A 15,083-nucleotide genomic window follows, 5' to 3' on the forward strand; every position below is an offset into this window, starting at 1 on the left:
ATAAACTGATGTTTGTTTCTGTTGTATTTGACACAGACCATACACGACTTTCAGAGTTTATCATGCCTGCTTCTTTCAAAATTTGTATATATCTTAATGTGATCTCTAAATAATCTCTGTGCCAGGGTCCCTGTATTTTTCTGGCTGCCCTTTGTAGGACCTTCTCCAGTTCTATAATATCTTTTGCATAAGAGAGTGAACAGAGCTGCTCACAGGATTCCAAACATGGTTGCACTAATCCCCTATACAGAGTTACAGCATATGTTTGATACCTCTGTTAATGCATCCTAAAATGTTTTTGCCTTTTTACTCTGTTAAGCATTATATTGAAGGTTTTAAAGTTTAATCTTCCATAACCTCCAACTCCTTCTGCTCAGTGTTTTGTAGCTTTTGACCACTGACGGTATAATCCTCTCTTCTTGTTTCTTGTCCCTAACCATATTGCTTGATGTTTCTGTGCATTGAAATGGACAATAGATTCCCAAGCTCTTGCTTTATTCTAGCTAGTTCTGTTGTCTCATTCCTGGACCACAGATCTAAGACACTGGAGGGGTCTCTGCTCCATGCAGCCTTGGAGGTGGACCAAACCTATCAATTATTAGCAGGGGAGGTGTGGCTCCTCCCCTAAGAAAGTTCTCCAGTTTTTTTGAGTCTTCAGATGCAATCAGGGAGTCCCATTCTTCCCTGCTGCAGAGCAAAAAACAAAACAAAAAAACAAACATCTCCAAGCTTTGACTATATTAGCACAGGGGTTTCCCTTTCTCTCCACAGTCTCCTTTAGAAGACGTTCTAAAAGGCACAAAATGAAATCTCTTTCCCTCAAGTGGCATAAATCTGCGGTGTGCAGCATGGAGGATAATCCTCAGTGCTGGGTTCCCCTGCTCACTTTCAGAGCACAGCATGAGAGATAAACACAGAAAAATCCAGGCCATAGACATATGCTGATTCCTCTGGGCCTGAACATCCACACAGGGAATTCCTCCTCATTAGGAGAAGGCCAGAGTTAGAGACTCAATAGTCAAATATGTATTTAAAAAACAAAACAAAAACCCTCCCACAGAGGATAGTTTCTTTCAGGCAAGAGTGTACTGAGCATAGTAAACTACGAGTATGAAGTCTGCAGATGCCCTAGACATGCTATAGCTATATATTCCTTCTCATGCATCCTGGGAAGGTGTAGTGGTATGGTAAGGAATTCTAGCCACACCTAAAAGATTGGGAAAGCGTCGGGTTGTCGTCTCCAGCTCCTGGTTTATTCCGAAGAGGAAATGTCCATACTTTTAGCTTCCAGAAAGAAATCTACTAACTCAGTCTGTCTATTTAGGGGCCTGCTTGAGGTTTACCTTTTGGTTCTAGGACAAAAGCCTCACTACTACATCTACCTCAGTACCATGGATTCTTGAATTTCTTCAAGATTGACTCGGACTGGGCCTGGCATTTCAGACAGTCAGAGGTCAAGTTGCTGCTTTGTCTCGCATCCTTAGTGAAGCAGGGAAGTAGTGAATTTCTTCCTACCCAAATGTCCAACATTTTTTGAGAACAGCATTTCTTCTACATCCTCCTGAAGCACACAGAGTTCTTTCTTGGGATCTTAACCTGGTTCCCAGGGCCATTACAGACCCTCCATTTGAACCACTCCTGAAGGTGTCTCATTTTCTAACCATTACAGTGGTCTTGTTGATAGCAGTCAATTCAGCCCTCAGGGTGAGAATTGGGAGTTTTTTCCCAGTAACCTTAGTACTGTACCTTTCATAAAGATAAAGTGGTACTCAGAATCAACTCTGCCTTCATACCAGGCTCTGTTGAGCACAGAAAATTGTCCTTCCATCCTCCTGGCCAGCTCCTTGCATCCCAAAGAGAAACTGTGGCATATTTTGGATGTCCACAGAGCTCTCAAAGTATATATTCACCACACAGCTCAGTTCAGAAAGACAAATACTGTGTTTGTGTTTCATCATCTGGTGTCAAAGGGAAAGTAGGCTTCAAAATCTTCAGTTTCCAGATGGCTAAAATTTTGTACAGTGGAGTCGCATCATAGGCGCATTTAACTTACACAATTCTAACTATACGTGCTCGGCAAAACAAAACAAAAAAGAGAAAAATAGCAATTTAAATACTGTACCTGTAGTGTGGGCGATTCCGCCCGCCATTCCACTCAATGAGCGTTTGACTATACGCGATTTTCGCCTTATGCGCTGACTTCAGAACCTAACCCCCGCGTAAGATGCGACTCCCCTGTATCTAAACTGTATTCTTAAATGTATTCACCTAAATTTGGGTTATTACTGATTATGCACTATATGTATCTTACGACTTTAAAAACAAACTTTGTATTTGTGGATAATCTAAGCACTATACCCAGATGTACAGACACTCTTTTCTTAACCTTAGCTTTAATAACATTTTTATATCCCATTGGTTCAACTGAGAAAGCCCCTGAGCGCAGCAAGTTGCAGCGCTGTACACCGCCAGTGTAGCCAAGGCCTAAGAAACAACACAAGCAAGTAAAACACCTGCTTTCTCAGTTGAACCAATGAAATCATTATACAGAACTCCAAGAGACAAAGTGTTTTCCAAAGGCACAAGAAATTACAGCTCACAGCACTACTCTAACATAGTGGCAAATAAGAATTTTTAAAAACTAAAACAAGCCTGTTGTACAAACAGAATACGTTATGGGGTTTAAGTTCCCATAATTAAAGACAAAATTTAATCATGCTCTTCTGGATTAATTTATATCTTGCTCTAACCTATTGGGTATCTTTTAGTATATACCACCCTTGTCAACTGTTTGAACTTTCAGGTAATCTGATGGATAAAAATAAAACTGAGTTTGTGACTAGTTACAGTTTGACAGGTTTTAACTTCACAATTCAAAAAATGAACTGCCTCCCTGAAGCATTGACTTCTGAGTCCTGTTTAGTCTGCCTCAGTAACTCTTTGTTTTCTGCATGGGCAGCATGTAAATCTTTGGGACTATCCAAATGTATGAATAAAGAACAGAGTGTAGACAGTTTAGGTGGATTGATGCTGATTCTCAGATAGTGATTGATTGAGTTTGGGGTGGTTTGCTCCAAGAGCAGATGTGGAGCAAACTTGTCCAGTTTCAGTCACTTGTACTAGAGAAAGAGACCCATTGATTCTAGTAGGCTAAACGCTACAGGCTCTGAGCTATATTCATCCATCCTGATTCTGTAGAGTCCTTGTAACATTAGGACCCTCCCTTTATTAAAAAAAAAATCAATTTCCATAAATTTGGGTTTAAACTCTTGCTGACAATCCTGCTACTATACCAAACAGCATTATAACAGGCTTCTTATGCCCCACTAACTTGCACATTAACTTCATTATTGCCCTTATCACAATACTGTACTTCCTTGTGACCCAGGATGCTTGTTGCTCAAGCATGGTGTTATCAGGCCTTATTTTTCCAGATGAGATCCACGCAAGGCAGCTTACTTGAAGAGGGGAAGTACATGGAACATAGGAATTGCCACACTGGATTAGATTCATGGTCCTTCTAGTCCAGTATCTTGTCACCAATAGTGCCAGTCCTAGATGCTTCAGAGGAGGTGCAAGGAACCCTGTAGTTAACCTTGATGGGATAACTTGCCCCAAGAGTGTTTCCTTTTAACCCCTAGTTAGATGTGGGATTAAGCCCAGAAGCAAAAAATTAATATCTCTTCCAAAACTCTTGTTTATTTTTTAATATTTACTATTATAACTCTGAATAAATCTAAGTCTCTAGCCATTACCATCAAGCAGCCTCCAGCTCCAGATTACAGCCAGCTCGATATTAATCTATCTGAACTACAAAGGGGGCAACTTTCAAATATTTGGGCAGCATCCTAGACAGTGCTAGAGGATGCTCAAAAGATGTGGACACACTTGTATATATTGCCATGTTTCAGGCCCTTCAGCGGCCTCTGTTGAAATGTGACAGGTTCGGTCACAAAGACACCCTTGGCACTGTCACTTGATGTGCCAAGATTACCTTTGAGCCCGTTTTCCCTGCCATTTTGGGACTTCCAGAACCCTGCCTTGTTGAGCCAGACACGCTAGTCTGCTGCAACACAGACCCAGGGTCCGGGTCACATCCCCAAAGCTGCAGACTTTAAGTGAAAACAGCTCTGCAGGTTACCTGACTCCAGCACCCAGACACCCAGCTCCCAATGGGATCCAAACCCCAAATAAATCCGTTTTACTCTGTATAAAGTTTATACAGCGTAAACTCATAAATTGTCCACCCTCTATAACACTGATAGATATGCACAGCTGTTTGCTCCCCCAGATATTAATCACTTACTCTGGGTTCATTAATAAACAAAAGTGATTTTATTAAGTATAAAAAGTAGGATTTAAGTCGTTTCAAGTAATAACAGACAAAACAAAGTAAGACATCAAGCAAAATAAAGCAAAAACACGTAAGTCTAAGCCTAATACATTAAGAAACTGATTACAGATAATATCTCACCCCCAGAGGTGTTCCAATAAGCTTCTTTCACAGACTAGACTCCTTCCTAGTCTGGGCCCAATCCTTTCCCCTGGTACAGTCCTTGTTAGTTCCAGCAGCCATCTTAGGTGTTAAGCAGGGGCTTTCTCATGGCTGGCCCCCTTTGTCCTGTTCCACCCGCTCTTATAGCTTTGGCACAAGGCGGGAATCTTTTGTCTCTCTGAGTCCCCACCCCTCCTTCTAAATGGAAAAGTACCAGATTTAAGATGGATTTCAGCATCAGGTGACATGGTCATATGTCCCTGTGAGACCTCATTCTTCATTGCCCACGAGCTGGCCCACATGTACACAGGAAGGTAAACAAACCCATTCACAACCAATTGCCCTAGTCAATGGGAGCCATCAAGATTCTAAGCCACCATTAATGGCCCACACTTTGCATAATTACAATAGGACCTCAGAGTTATTCTTCATATTTCTAGCTTCAGATACAAGAATGATACATACATACACATAGGACGAATATATTCAGTAGGTTATAACCTTTGTTATGATACCTTACAAGAGACCTTTTGCAAAAACCATATTCCAGTTACATTATATTCACATTCTTAAGCATATTTTCATAAAACATATGGAGTGCAACGTCACAAACGTCATGACATTAAGCTTGCTATAAAGCTGCGAATCTATTGAACTTCAGTTATATCAGCTTCATTGTATGGAAGTGAAACATAGGTGCTGTGGAAGACTGAAGTACATTGGATCGACATTTTTGATTGTCATCATCTTGGTCAGCTGCTCCGTATCAAGAGCAGGACAAGATCTGAAACAGGGCTTTGGAGCTGTGCTCCGGCTCTGCTCCAGCTCCAGGCAAAAACCTGCAGCTCCACTGCTCCAGAGCTGTTCCGGGCTCCACTCCAAAGCCCTGATCTGAAATGAGGATCTCTGAAGCTGAAGCCAGCAACTACCCTCCATGAGCACTGGTATGAATGTATTATTAGAATAGAAGACCAACGAATTCCGAAGCGTGTGGACCTAAGAATGCCGCTACGTGGCTGTGACCTTAAGCACCTGGCCAGAGAGAGATTTGAGTGGTGCTCAGTCTGCAAGGAGGACACATCCTTTTGGGATTTGTCATGGTAGTGATGATTATAACTCTGGGTATTCTTGATATCCATATTATTCTTAATTGTATTACAGTAGTGCTTAAAGATCCTAATCAAGATCAGCACTCCGTTGCACTAGGCACAGTACAAACCTATAGTGAGAGTTGGTTCCTGTTGCATAGAGTTTACAGTCTATATAGAAAAGATGGATGAGGGATGGGAGGAGAAAAATAAATGTCTAATCCCTTTTTAATCCCAATAAGGTCTTGTAGCAATGACATCTACAGGTTAATTGTACAAAGAAGCTTTCAGCTTTGAATTTGGCACTTTTCAGTTTCATTGTGTCCCCTTGTTCTTTTGTTATGAGACAGGGTGAATAGAAACTCCCAGTCTATCTTCTTTAGACTGTTCATTGTTTTATATAATTTTTATTGTATCCCCTCCGATTCATTTCTTCTCCAAGGTAAACAGTATCCTTTTTGCACATGGTAATGCAAATGCTTTTTTTTTTTTTTTTTTTTTTTTTTTGAATCGCAGCAGAGGAGCTAAGCTCGCTGTTCGAAAAAAAGAATTTCAGAGTAAAGTCTCCACATTCTGGGAAGCAGTCGTTACTGTCTGTGCGACTTGAACAGTGTCCACTGCAGTTGAACAACCCTTTCAATGAGTACTCAAAATTTGATGGCAAGGTAAGTGAACCAAACATTTTCCTCTTACATAGAGCTGGCTTCTGATCGAAGGTTAGGTTGCTCTGTCTGCTCTGATGACAATGCAATGTGTAGATATTTGTTTGGGCTTTAATTAAACATCACAGTTGCCCTACAGTTCATTATTTTAAACTGGCTATCCTAAAACTTGTTTCTCTTTGTCTTTCTCTTTAATTGTAATGGTTCCCAGAGGCAATAGCAATAGGAGCCAAATGAAAATCTATAATAAATGGTATGTATGCTCTGCCCTAGTACTAGACGGTTATATCATGGACTTGTGTCCGTCCTTCAGCACGTGGTGCTTTAAGTAAAATGTTTAGTACAACTGAGTCTTAGGCATCTTATCCCTACTCGACTATTGGTGTGTCCATGGATATCAATAGTCTGTTGCATTGCACAGAGTTTCTCTCTAGTAAATCTAGCCCTACCCCCATAGTATCTGAGCAGCTCACAATTTTTGGTGTGTTTATCCTCACAGCACCCCTGTGAAGTAGTAAGTGCTATCACCCCCAATTTAGAGAGAGGAAACTGAGGCACAAAGACAAAGTGACTTGCTGAAAGTCCCACCGAAGTCCTGTGGCGGAACAGAAAATAGCACCCTGGTCTCCCCAAGTCCCAGGCTAGTGCCCTTCTCTCCCTGCTGCCAGCTGCACAAGGGTCTCTGGCAGCTGGCAGAGCAGCTCGAAGTGGGTCTGTGTGATGCTCTCTTTCCCTTCTCTCCCACCCTCATGAAGGTCTGTATTGGATGGGATGGGGGTAGCATCAGCATCTGTTGACAGTACTTTCTTTCCCCCCTGGAAGGTTCCCACTTCCCAGAGTCTGCAGTGGCAAATAGGACAGGAGGACCTGGGGTTGAAGGGAGAGTGCTGGTAGAAATCTCACTGGAACAGATGTTCTCGTGGTACTTCTCTGACTTTAGTTTAGCCAGTGGGATCTGAGTTTAGAATAGGGCCCAAATGGCTGGCAGGGATTGAAAAATCTTCCAGAACCATCAACTTCAGCTTTGGCAGGATCTGTACGTTGTGTCTGTTGCCTCTAATCCCAAGTAGTCAGAGGGGCTGAAGAGCACTGGGTCTAGCTGTAGCCATTTCTGAGAGAGCTGCTGTTGAAGCCTGGTTGGAACTGCATTTGGGTGTGAGTGGAAAGTAAGTTGATCAATATTATGCAATTTTAAGGTTTATATCTTTCAATCCCCTGGAGCTCGTACAACACTTTATTCATCAGGCAAGGACATCTATCTTTCCAATGTTGTGGAGCAGCAGTTTCTATCCCTGTAGTACCTTCAAAAATTTTCATTGATTCATTGGTAAAGTACAGACCATTTGCCAGACAGAAACACAGGAGATGCCATAATGGATCATACCAGAGGTCCATCTAATCCAGTCTAGAGTCTTTATGACTAGTTGCTTTGCTTTTCAGAGTATCTGCACACCCACACATCCCAAACCCCTATTGAAGTTGTGTCACAATGCTAGTCTTTTCTGATTCTTTCCCCAAGAATGACAACCTTAAGTATTAGTGACCACAATATAAATATTTATTTAGATTTTGACTGAAAGCACTTCACCCTCAAAGGGCATTGAAGGGTGAAAGCACTTCACCCTCAAAGGGCATCCATCCAAGGCTCTTGGTGCCCTTTGACGTACATTTAAAAACAGTACCATAAGGAATGCAAAATATATATCACCCAACACAACAGCACTTCCTTTTACACAGTAACCCTCACCTAATCAACAGTCAGCAAACCAATGTATCTTAAAAATCCCATTCCCCACAAGACAGAAACCTTACCCCCAGCCACCTTACTCCCGCCACAGTGCCAGCTCAAATAGTCAGGCTTTGCAGCATGCCTGGAAGGTCAGCGTAGTTATTCAAATACAATTACATTGTGAACTACCATGTGTTACCTAGAACTAAATCAAGAATTGCCTCTCCTGTGTGCAAGGCTACACTCAGCTTTTATCACTTCCGTGTCTATTATAAACCCTGGAAAGCTGAAAAAATATAAACATTAGGATCATAGGGCGGTGTCATAGTGTGCTGAAAAAATTACAGGTGGCAGTGTAGCTCTGTTTTCTGCTGGATTAGTTTGTGGGGACTTCAGTGGGAGTGTCAAGTATGAGCTTCACTACTGTTTTGGTGGGAAATCTTCGCTATCTGTCAAGTGTTTTTAACATAGAAAATCAGACATATAATTTGATTAAACATATGTAGAGAGGTAGTATTATAAAATTCTTTGTGGAGTTGTAGCTCTTAGACCATAGTATCTGTAGAGCATAAACTGCCTGTTTATATGTTATGTTGCATTTATTAGTATTGCATTAATTAGTGCAAACTCTGCGTTTGAGAGAATTATTTCTGGCATAATTACTTGGTGCCTTGTTGCCAACAGTAGCAGGATGGCCTTCTTTTTCTGCAGTTCATATTTTGGTGTTCCTGAGTCACTGGATTCTGATTTGCCAAAGGGTTATGAACTTTTTATGATATACTTCCTATAGCTATTGTGTACAGAGGAGATGAAAAAAAAAAAAACTCTGGACTAGAGGAAATTATCCTCATTCACAAAGGTTGAAATTTTGTAACCTGTAAAAGCTTGAGCAAGACTTGAGCTAAATATGGGGGGCTGGGGTGTCTTGGGAAGTTGGGGAATGGAAAAATTACTCCTCCTCAACTTCCTAACCCCCACTACTTTTTTTTCTGATTTAGTATGTATTACAGCTGACTAGAATTAAAATCTTATTTTCATCTATTTAACATTGATGCATTTGGCAGATGTGTAATGAAAATCAGTAACATTTGAAGGAAATTGTATTGTACATATTAGTCATTTTTATAATCATTTTGAAATGTATCAATATGATATGCACTGACACCTTGGTGATTAATAGAGAATTATATTTCAGTCAAGCCTTTTTTTTACCCTAGAAATTAAAATGCCTATTCAAATAATGCTGCAAAATAATCAAATTAGCATTTTGTGAATGCATAATTGGATTATATTAGTTATAGCAGCATTGTTTGTTTGTACCACTGTGTGTAAGTTTGTGTCAGCATTTTGATTATAAAACCCTTTCTTCCAGGCTTCGTATGTATTACCTATTTTAAAAAACACAATAACATCAACCCTACATCCCAGTTGAGCCGTAGTACAGCTATTATAGTTCAGTAGTGAATTACTTTACCTAGTTAGCTTTTCTTCAGTTTTACTGTACTTTTAAATAGTAATTTGAAATTATAAACATGTAGCTTTTTTTATTATTCTATGGCAAATATGAGTATTTTTAATGAAATTTTGTAGGTAGGACCAATACTCTTTGGTATTGAAATATTTTTTTAACTGATAAGAGATGAGCAGTAATTTTTTCACAAATATTTATTACTCTTTTCCTGGGAATAGTGCACATCTTATTTACATAATTAACTGAGCTACTCATGTCTCTTGGGAAAATGATACATAATTGGGGAGAGAAGGGTGGATAAGGAGGGACTTGGGGCCTAATTAAACATGTTTTAAAAAACCCTACTTAATTATGTATTTACTCAAGAGACACGAGTGTCTCTAAAATCCTCTTTAAGATTATTACTAAGGCTTTGATTTAAAAATTTTAAAAATTATTGTAATGTAGATTTTCTGTTTGTTGAATAAAATACTTTTTGTGGATCACTGGCAAACAAAAAGAAAAGCAAATCAGCCACTCTATCCAAGCTGAGAGTGTGTGTGTGTGTGTGTGTGTGTGTGTGTGTGAACTCATGTTAACTCTGAATATTTTAATTCTAATCATGAATATGCCTTCATAAATAAATTTAAATAAATAAAATCCTCTTTAGTGAGTTTTTGTTTAATGAATGTATTATTTTAAGAAAATCAGTTAAAAATAGGAAAGCATTAAATTCTATAATATTAAACATGCCACTCTGTTAAATCTCTCAATTTTCCAGGTGTGTTCTGTCAGACTTAGTGTCTGTTTCATAATCACTTCTGTATGTTTATGAAATAATAACATTTTAAAGCACTCTAATGTCTTCCTGTTGTTTTGATCCGTCTATTGAATTATCAAAAATAAATTAGAAAATACAGCTTCTAAAATACACCCACAATGGAAGCATTATGATCAGCTCACACAAGAGTTCTGGGAACCCTTGTCACACAGCCAAATTGAATAACTGGTAGTTTCACATACACTAAAATACAGTACTCCCTTTTTAAAATAAATAAATAAAAGGCAGGGCAAACTATATGTTTACTTTACCCAGCCAAATGGGGTAGCAGACATTGTCTAAATGTTTTCTCTTAAAATCCATTTCTCTTGACAAACTTGTAGCCCCAGCAGATAGCTGCAACTGTGTGTCAGTCATTCACATACACTGTCTTTGTTTAATATGTAATGGTAAACTGGGCTGATGCGAATCTGGTGACGCTAGAGACCTTTGACCCCTTGTACTCTATCCAGTTGTAATTTGTATATAAGAAATTATATTAAGGTACCAGAAATTGGCAGCCAAATTGATTTTACTGCAAGCCTAATAATTAATTTACACACTCTAATGACAGATGACACACTCAAGAAGTGTTAGATTTATTCTCTGCCATCAGGTTTTTTAAAGATCGTTTTTTGTGGTTTGTTGATCCTTTCACTTTCTGGATGTTAACAGGGAGAAAACAAGGCTTACTTTAAAATAGTTTTCCAACCCATGGCATAGACAGCAGCATAAGGGAGGATTGGTGGCCTTATGGTTAAGGCATGGGACTGGGAGTTAGGAAATCAAGATCTGTTCCCAGTTCCTGCCACAAGTTTTGCATGCTCTTGGACACATGATTTAGACTGCAATCCTGAAATGTGCTCCACATGGGTCAACTCCCATTGCAGGATTGGGGATTTAATCTCCCTGTGCCTCAGTTTCTTCATCTATAAAATGGAGCTAATATTGCTTTATTCATATTTAGAAAGTACTTAAGATCTTCTGATAAAAAGCTGTATAGACACAGGGAATATTTATTTTCAAACCATAGCCTGAGGGAAAGAATGATTGCCCAGAGACTTAACCACCAAAGGTACTTACCTAGTACAGTATTAGTTTCAGAGCTGTTTAGTTGGGTGGCTATCTACACTAAAAGGAAGAATGTTAACAAGGTGCTTTCAAGTAACAAGGATAGCAAGGTCTCTGACTATAAATAAAATGATGAGCTTTGTGATAGACTTGTAAATAGAATGTATGACCACTACAGAGGTCTCTCCCTGACACTCCTGGGTATTCTCCCTAAAGTAAGTCCACATTCAACTTCTCTCCTAAATCATTGCTAACCTTCTTGAGAAGTTGGTAGCCAGTGAAATGTTGACAAGACGCACTTCTGTCAAATTTATTTCTATGAGATGCCTGTTGCCTAAGTGGTGCAAATATCAGGCCCTTTGTCCTCAAAATAATGTCATCAAACACAAAAGTGCTATGGAAAAATCAAAGCAGGAACAGATGTTCAATATGTTTAAAATAGTCAATGGGGAATTGGGAATCTAGTGATCTAGCTAAAAGTCTGCTTACCTCTAGAATAATCTAGAAACACAGGGCTTAAATGCCTTTTCTGTGCCCAGAGAAAATACTGCAGTCCTCCAATTGCACTTTAGCGTCTCTGTCATTAATCACAAGCTAGAAATCAGAATGAAGGAAATATTTTAGCTTCGCTGATCTCTTATGTGCCTGTTGGTGGAAGGGAAGTGACCTGAAGAAGATTTCTGTGTAGCTTGAAAGTTGTCCCTTTCACCAACAGAATCTGGTCCAATAAAAGATATTACCTCACCCACCGTGGCTCTCTAATATCCTGGGACTAATATGGCTGCACACACTGCAAATAAAATAAAAGCAGAGAGTCTGTTCTGTCTGGACAGGTGCTGAAAAACATATCTTGAGGATTGGGGCCTTTTTGTAATACAGCAAGGTTCTTTGTGAATGTGATTGTGGTAACTTATTAAAAACCCAACAACTCCTCCTTTAGTAACTGTTTTTACAAAGAAGCAGTAGAAAGCAGGGGGGAAGGGATAATTCATGAGTGCTAATTGCTTGGCTGTTAATTTTCGTAAGTGTTGATAGAAGCAGTTCCTTAAATTAAACTTTGTTTAAAATGTATCAAGGGAAATATTCCACAATGTCGGGCCTGAAGTGAAAATTAATATGAATGCTGTGGCAATTAACACGTACTGGTTAATAGCTTTTAGCAGCATTTTGGGATGATAGTCCTTAAATACATTTTTGCATGCTGCTGCTGTTTCAGTCTTGTTCCAGTGTATGTCTGGATAATTATGAACAAATGTTTTCCACAATCACCAATATTAAATAGCTTTACTCAAAGAAAGTAGATAAAGAACTTTTGAAAGAGGCAGTACAGCTATTAATACTGAAAATATCTAAATTATGAATCCAGGTTTAAAAACTCAATGCCCATAAGCTAAGTAGAATGTTTCACACCAGTATTCTGAATATTTTGTTTTGATTTAGCAGGTGTAGCTTGCATAGTTTGTATTTCACCATTTATCTATTCTACAACTTCAGTTGTTCAGCTACCATTATCATAGAACAGTAAAAGCGAACAAATCCTAAATATATAAGGTTTTTATTATGTTATCGTTTTAATCAATATTGTCTTTCATATCTATAGTGTTCAATTAAGTTGATTTTAGAATATGTTTGCATTTTGTCTATACCAGATATATGTTATAATATGAGATCTGGCATAGTGGCTAGTAGAGAGATACACCTCTACCCTGATATAATGCTGTCCTCGGGAGCCAAAAAATCTTACCTCGTTATAGGTGAAATCGCGTTATATCGAACTTGCTTTGATCTGCCAGAGTGCGCAGCCCCTCCTCCCCCCCCCGGAGCACTGCTTTACCGCATTATATCCGAATTCATGTTATATTGGGTTGCGTTATATTGGGGTAGAAGTGTATTTTGTTAATTATATATACAAAAACTATTCCGAATCTCCTATTTTGTGGTATGGTGCTCTCTGAACAGGCCAGATTCTTCAGCTTCGGAAGATGCTCACTGCAGAATTTTCTACAATACTATCTCCTTCAAGCCTTTCACAAGACCATTTAGAACTGCCAATATGTTTTTTGCTCTTCTGCAGCTGGGAACTGCTTTTTCCTCTCTTGTATTTCCCACGTTTTCGTAAGTTTTCCTATTATAAAGCTGCCCCACTATTCTGTATGTAAATACTTTCCCATCAGGTTGCTGTTTGCCCTTCCACCTTCTTTTTCTCTCCTCTAGTAATTCACATGCTGAAGGCAAGTGTTGTAGCACATCTAGGTATGGTCACGTTCCGGTGCAGAATTGTACAAATAAGACGCTTCTTCATCTGATTCTTCTTGCTATGATCACTTCGGTTCTAATACATCGTTAATAACAGTGTGCTTGGCTTCCAAACCTGTTGATGACATCTTACCTCATTGTACAGTATAAATTCATTAATCCTTAGTAATGAGTGGGATACATATTGCTGAATTTAATTAATAGGTAACAGTTGTGTGCATATATAATAATGTATGTGTCTATTGTACAAATGTGTACGCACTGCATATGTATGTGTAGTATATTTTCTAACCTTTGGCAATTTGTTTCCAATATTCTGTTGCTTTTTTCCCCTTGGATTTTCTGAGATTCCCCCTTTCCATATGGTTTGTGTACTTGGGGCTCTAACAAACTCTCCCAGTTTAGAACAGAACCACTAGAGTTGCTTTGCATTAACTCTGGCAGGACAGGCAGGCTCTTCTTCCCCTAGACTCTTGGATTCACTTGGTAGGAACAGAAATATAGTCTGCTGTAAGAAGTCATCTATTCATGAGCATTGTTTTCCTACTTGGGGAGGATTTACGTGTAAGAGCACTTTGAAAGCTGTGCAATTCCTGCCATTAGGCAGCTAATTTAAAGCCCTCTTACCTCCCTCACAGGGGTGCTGAGGGTTAATTAGGTAATGTTTGTAAAGCACTTTGGAGATAAAGCACTTATAAATGCTGGATGTTGTTAATCCTTTTTCTGACTCATTTTAAAAATCAAAGTGCAGGTTATCTGAAGGCCTCTATCAAGACAAAGCAAACTGTATGGAGCCTCCAAACTCCATTAAACTCAATTAAAGCATTCTCTTAAAAGGTGAGGGGGCACGGGGCCCATAGAAGATAGGACAAGACAATAGCCATACTGAGCCAGCTGGCTGCAGAAGAGCAGGTGTGTGTAAGAGGTTTCTTTGAATTTCCGTGTTTGTTGCCATCTCTTGCTCAAAAGCTGCCTTTTAGTTCTGAATCCATCATAGAGATGCATGATCGTTACTCTGGAATTCTGTAAGAACTTCACAATGAGGGTTACCTGCAGTCAGAACCCTGTTGTACTAGACAATCTGTGTATCAAGAAGCTTTCAGCACCCATGGAATGTATAGCTAATGAAACAATTCTTCAAAAACTGAGAAACAGTCTTTCATGCAGCGTTATACATTCTCCTAATGTGTGTGTGTGCACGTACCATAATATACAGTTTCTTAAACTGAACAATTAATTTTAAGTTATCGCTTTCTAAAATACATTTTCTCGTATTAGAAATGTGATTAATTAACGTGAGTCATGCTGTTGGGTTTTATTGGAACAGTCTTATATTAAGAGATGCCTGATTTCTTCTTCATTATGTCAAAGCTGAAATTGATTCTGATGCCCAATCAGTGTGCCTAAATATTTCCCTAACCCCATTGATACAGTAACGTTTGTTATGGAGAGAGAAGCCTTGCACAGGGGGATCAATTAAACAGTGTACTGAAAGTTGGAAACAAGCATTAG

General features: G+C 39.2%; 1 protein-coding gene across 1 annotated transcript in view; it reads left to right on the forward strand.

Moving 5' to 3' along the window:
• Positions 1-15,083, forward strand: part of MAPKAP1 (MAPK associated protein 1) — a 161,329-nt gene that overhangs the window by 25,598 nt on the left and 120,648 nt on the right. The window contains exon 4 of the mRNA XM_065418804.1: positions 6,100-6,248. Coding sequence (XP_065274876.1) covers positions 6,100-6,248 — 149 coding nt within the window. The remainder of the gene's footprint in view (positions 1-6,099; positions 6,249-15,083) is intronic.

This window comes from Emys orbicularis, chromosome 18 (assembly GCF_028017835.1).
Source record: "Emys orbicularis isolate rEmyOrb1 chromosome 18, rEmyOrb1.hap1, whole genome shotgun sequence".
NCBI classification, from domain to species: Eukaryota; Metazoa; Chordata; order Testudines; family Emydidae; genus Emys; species Emys orbicularis.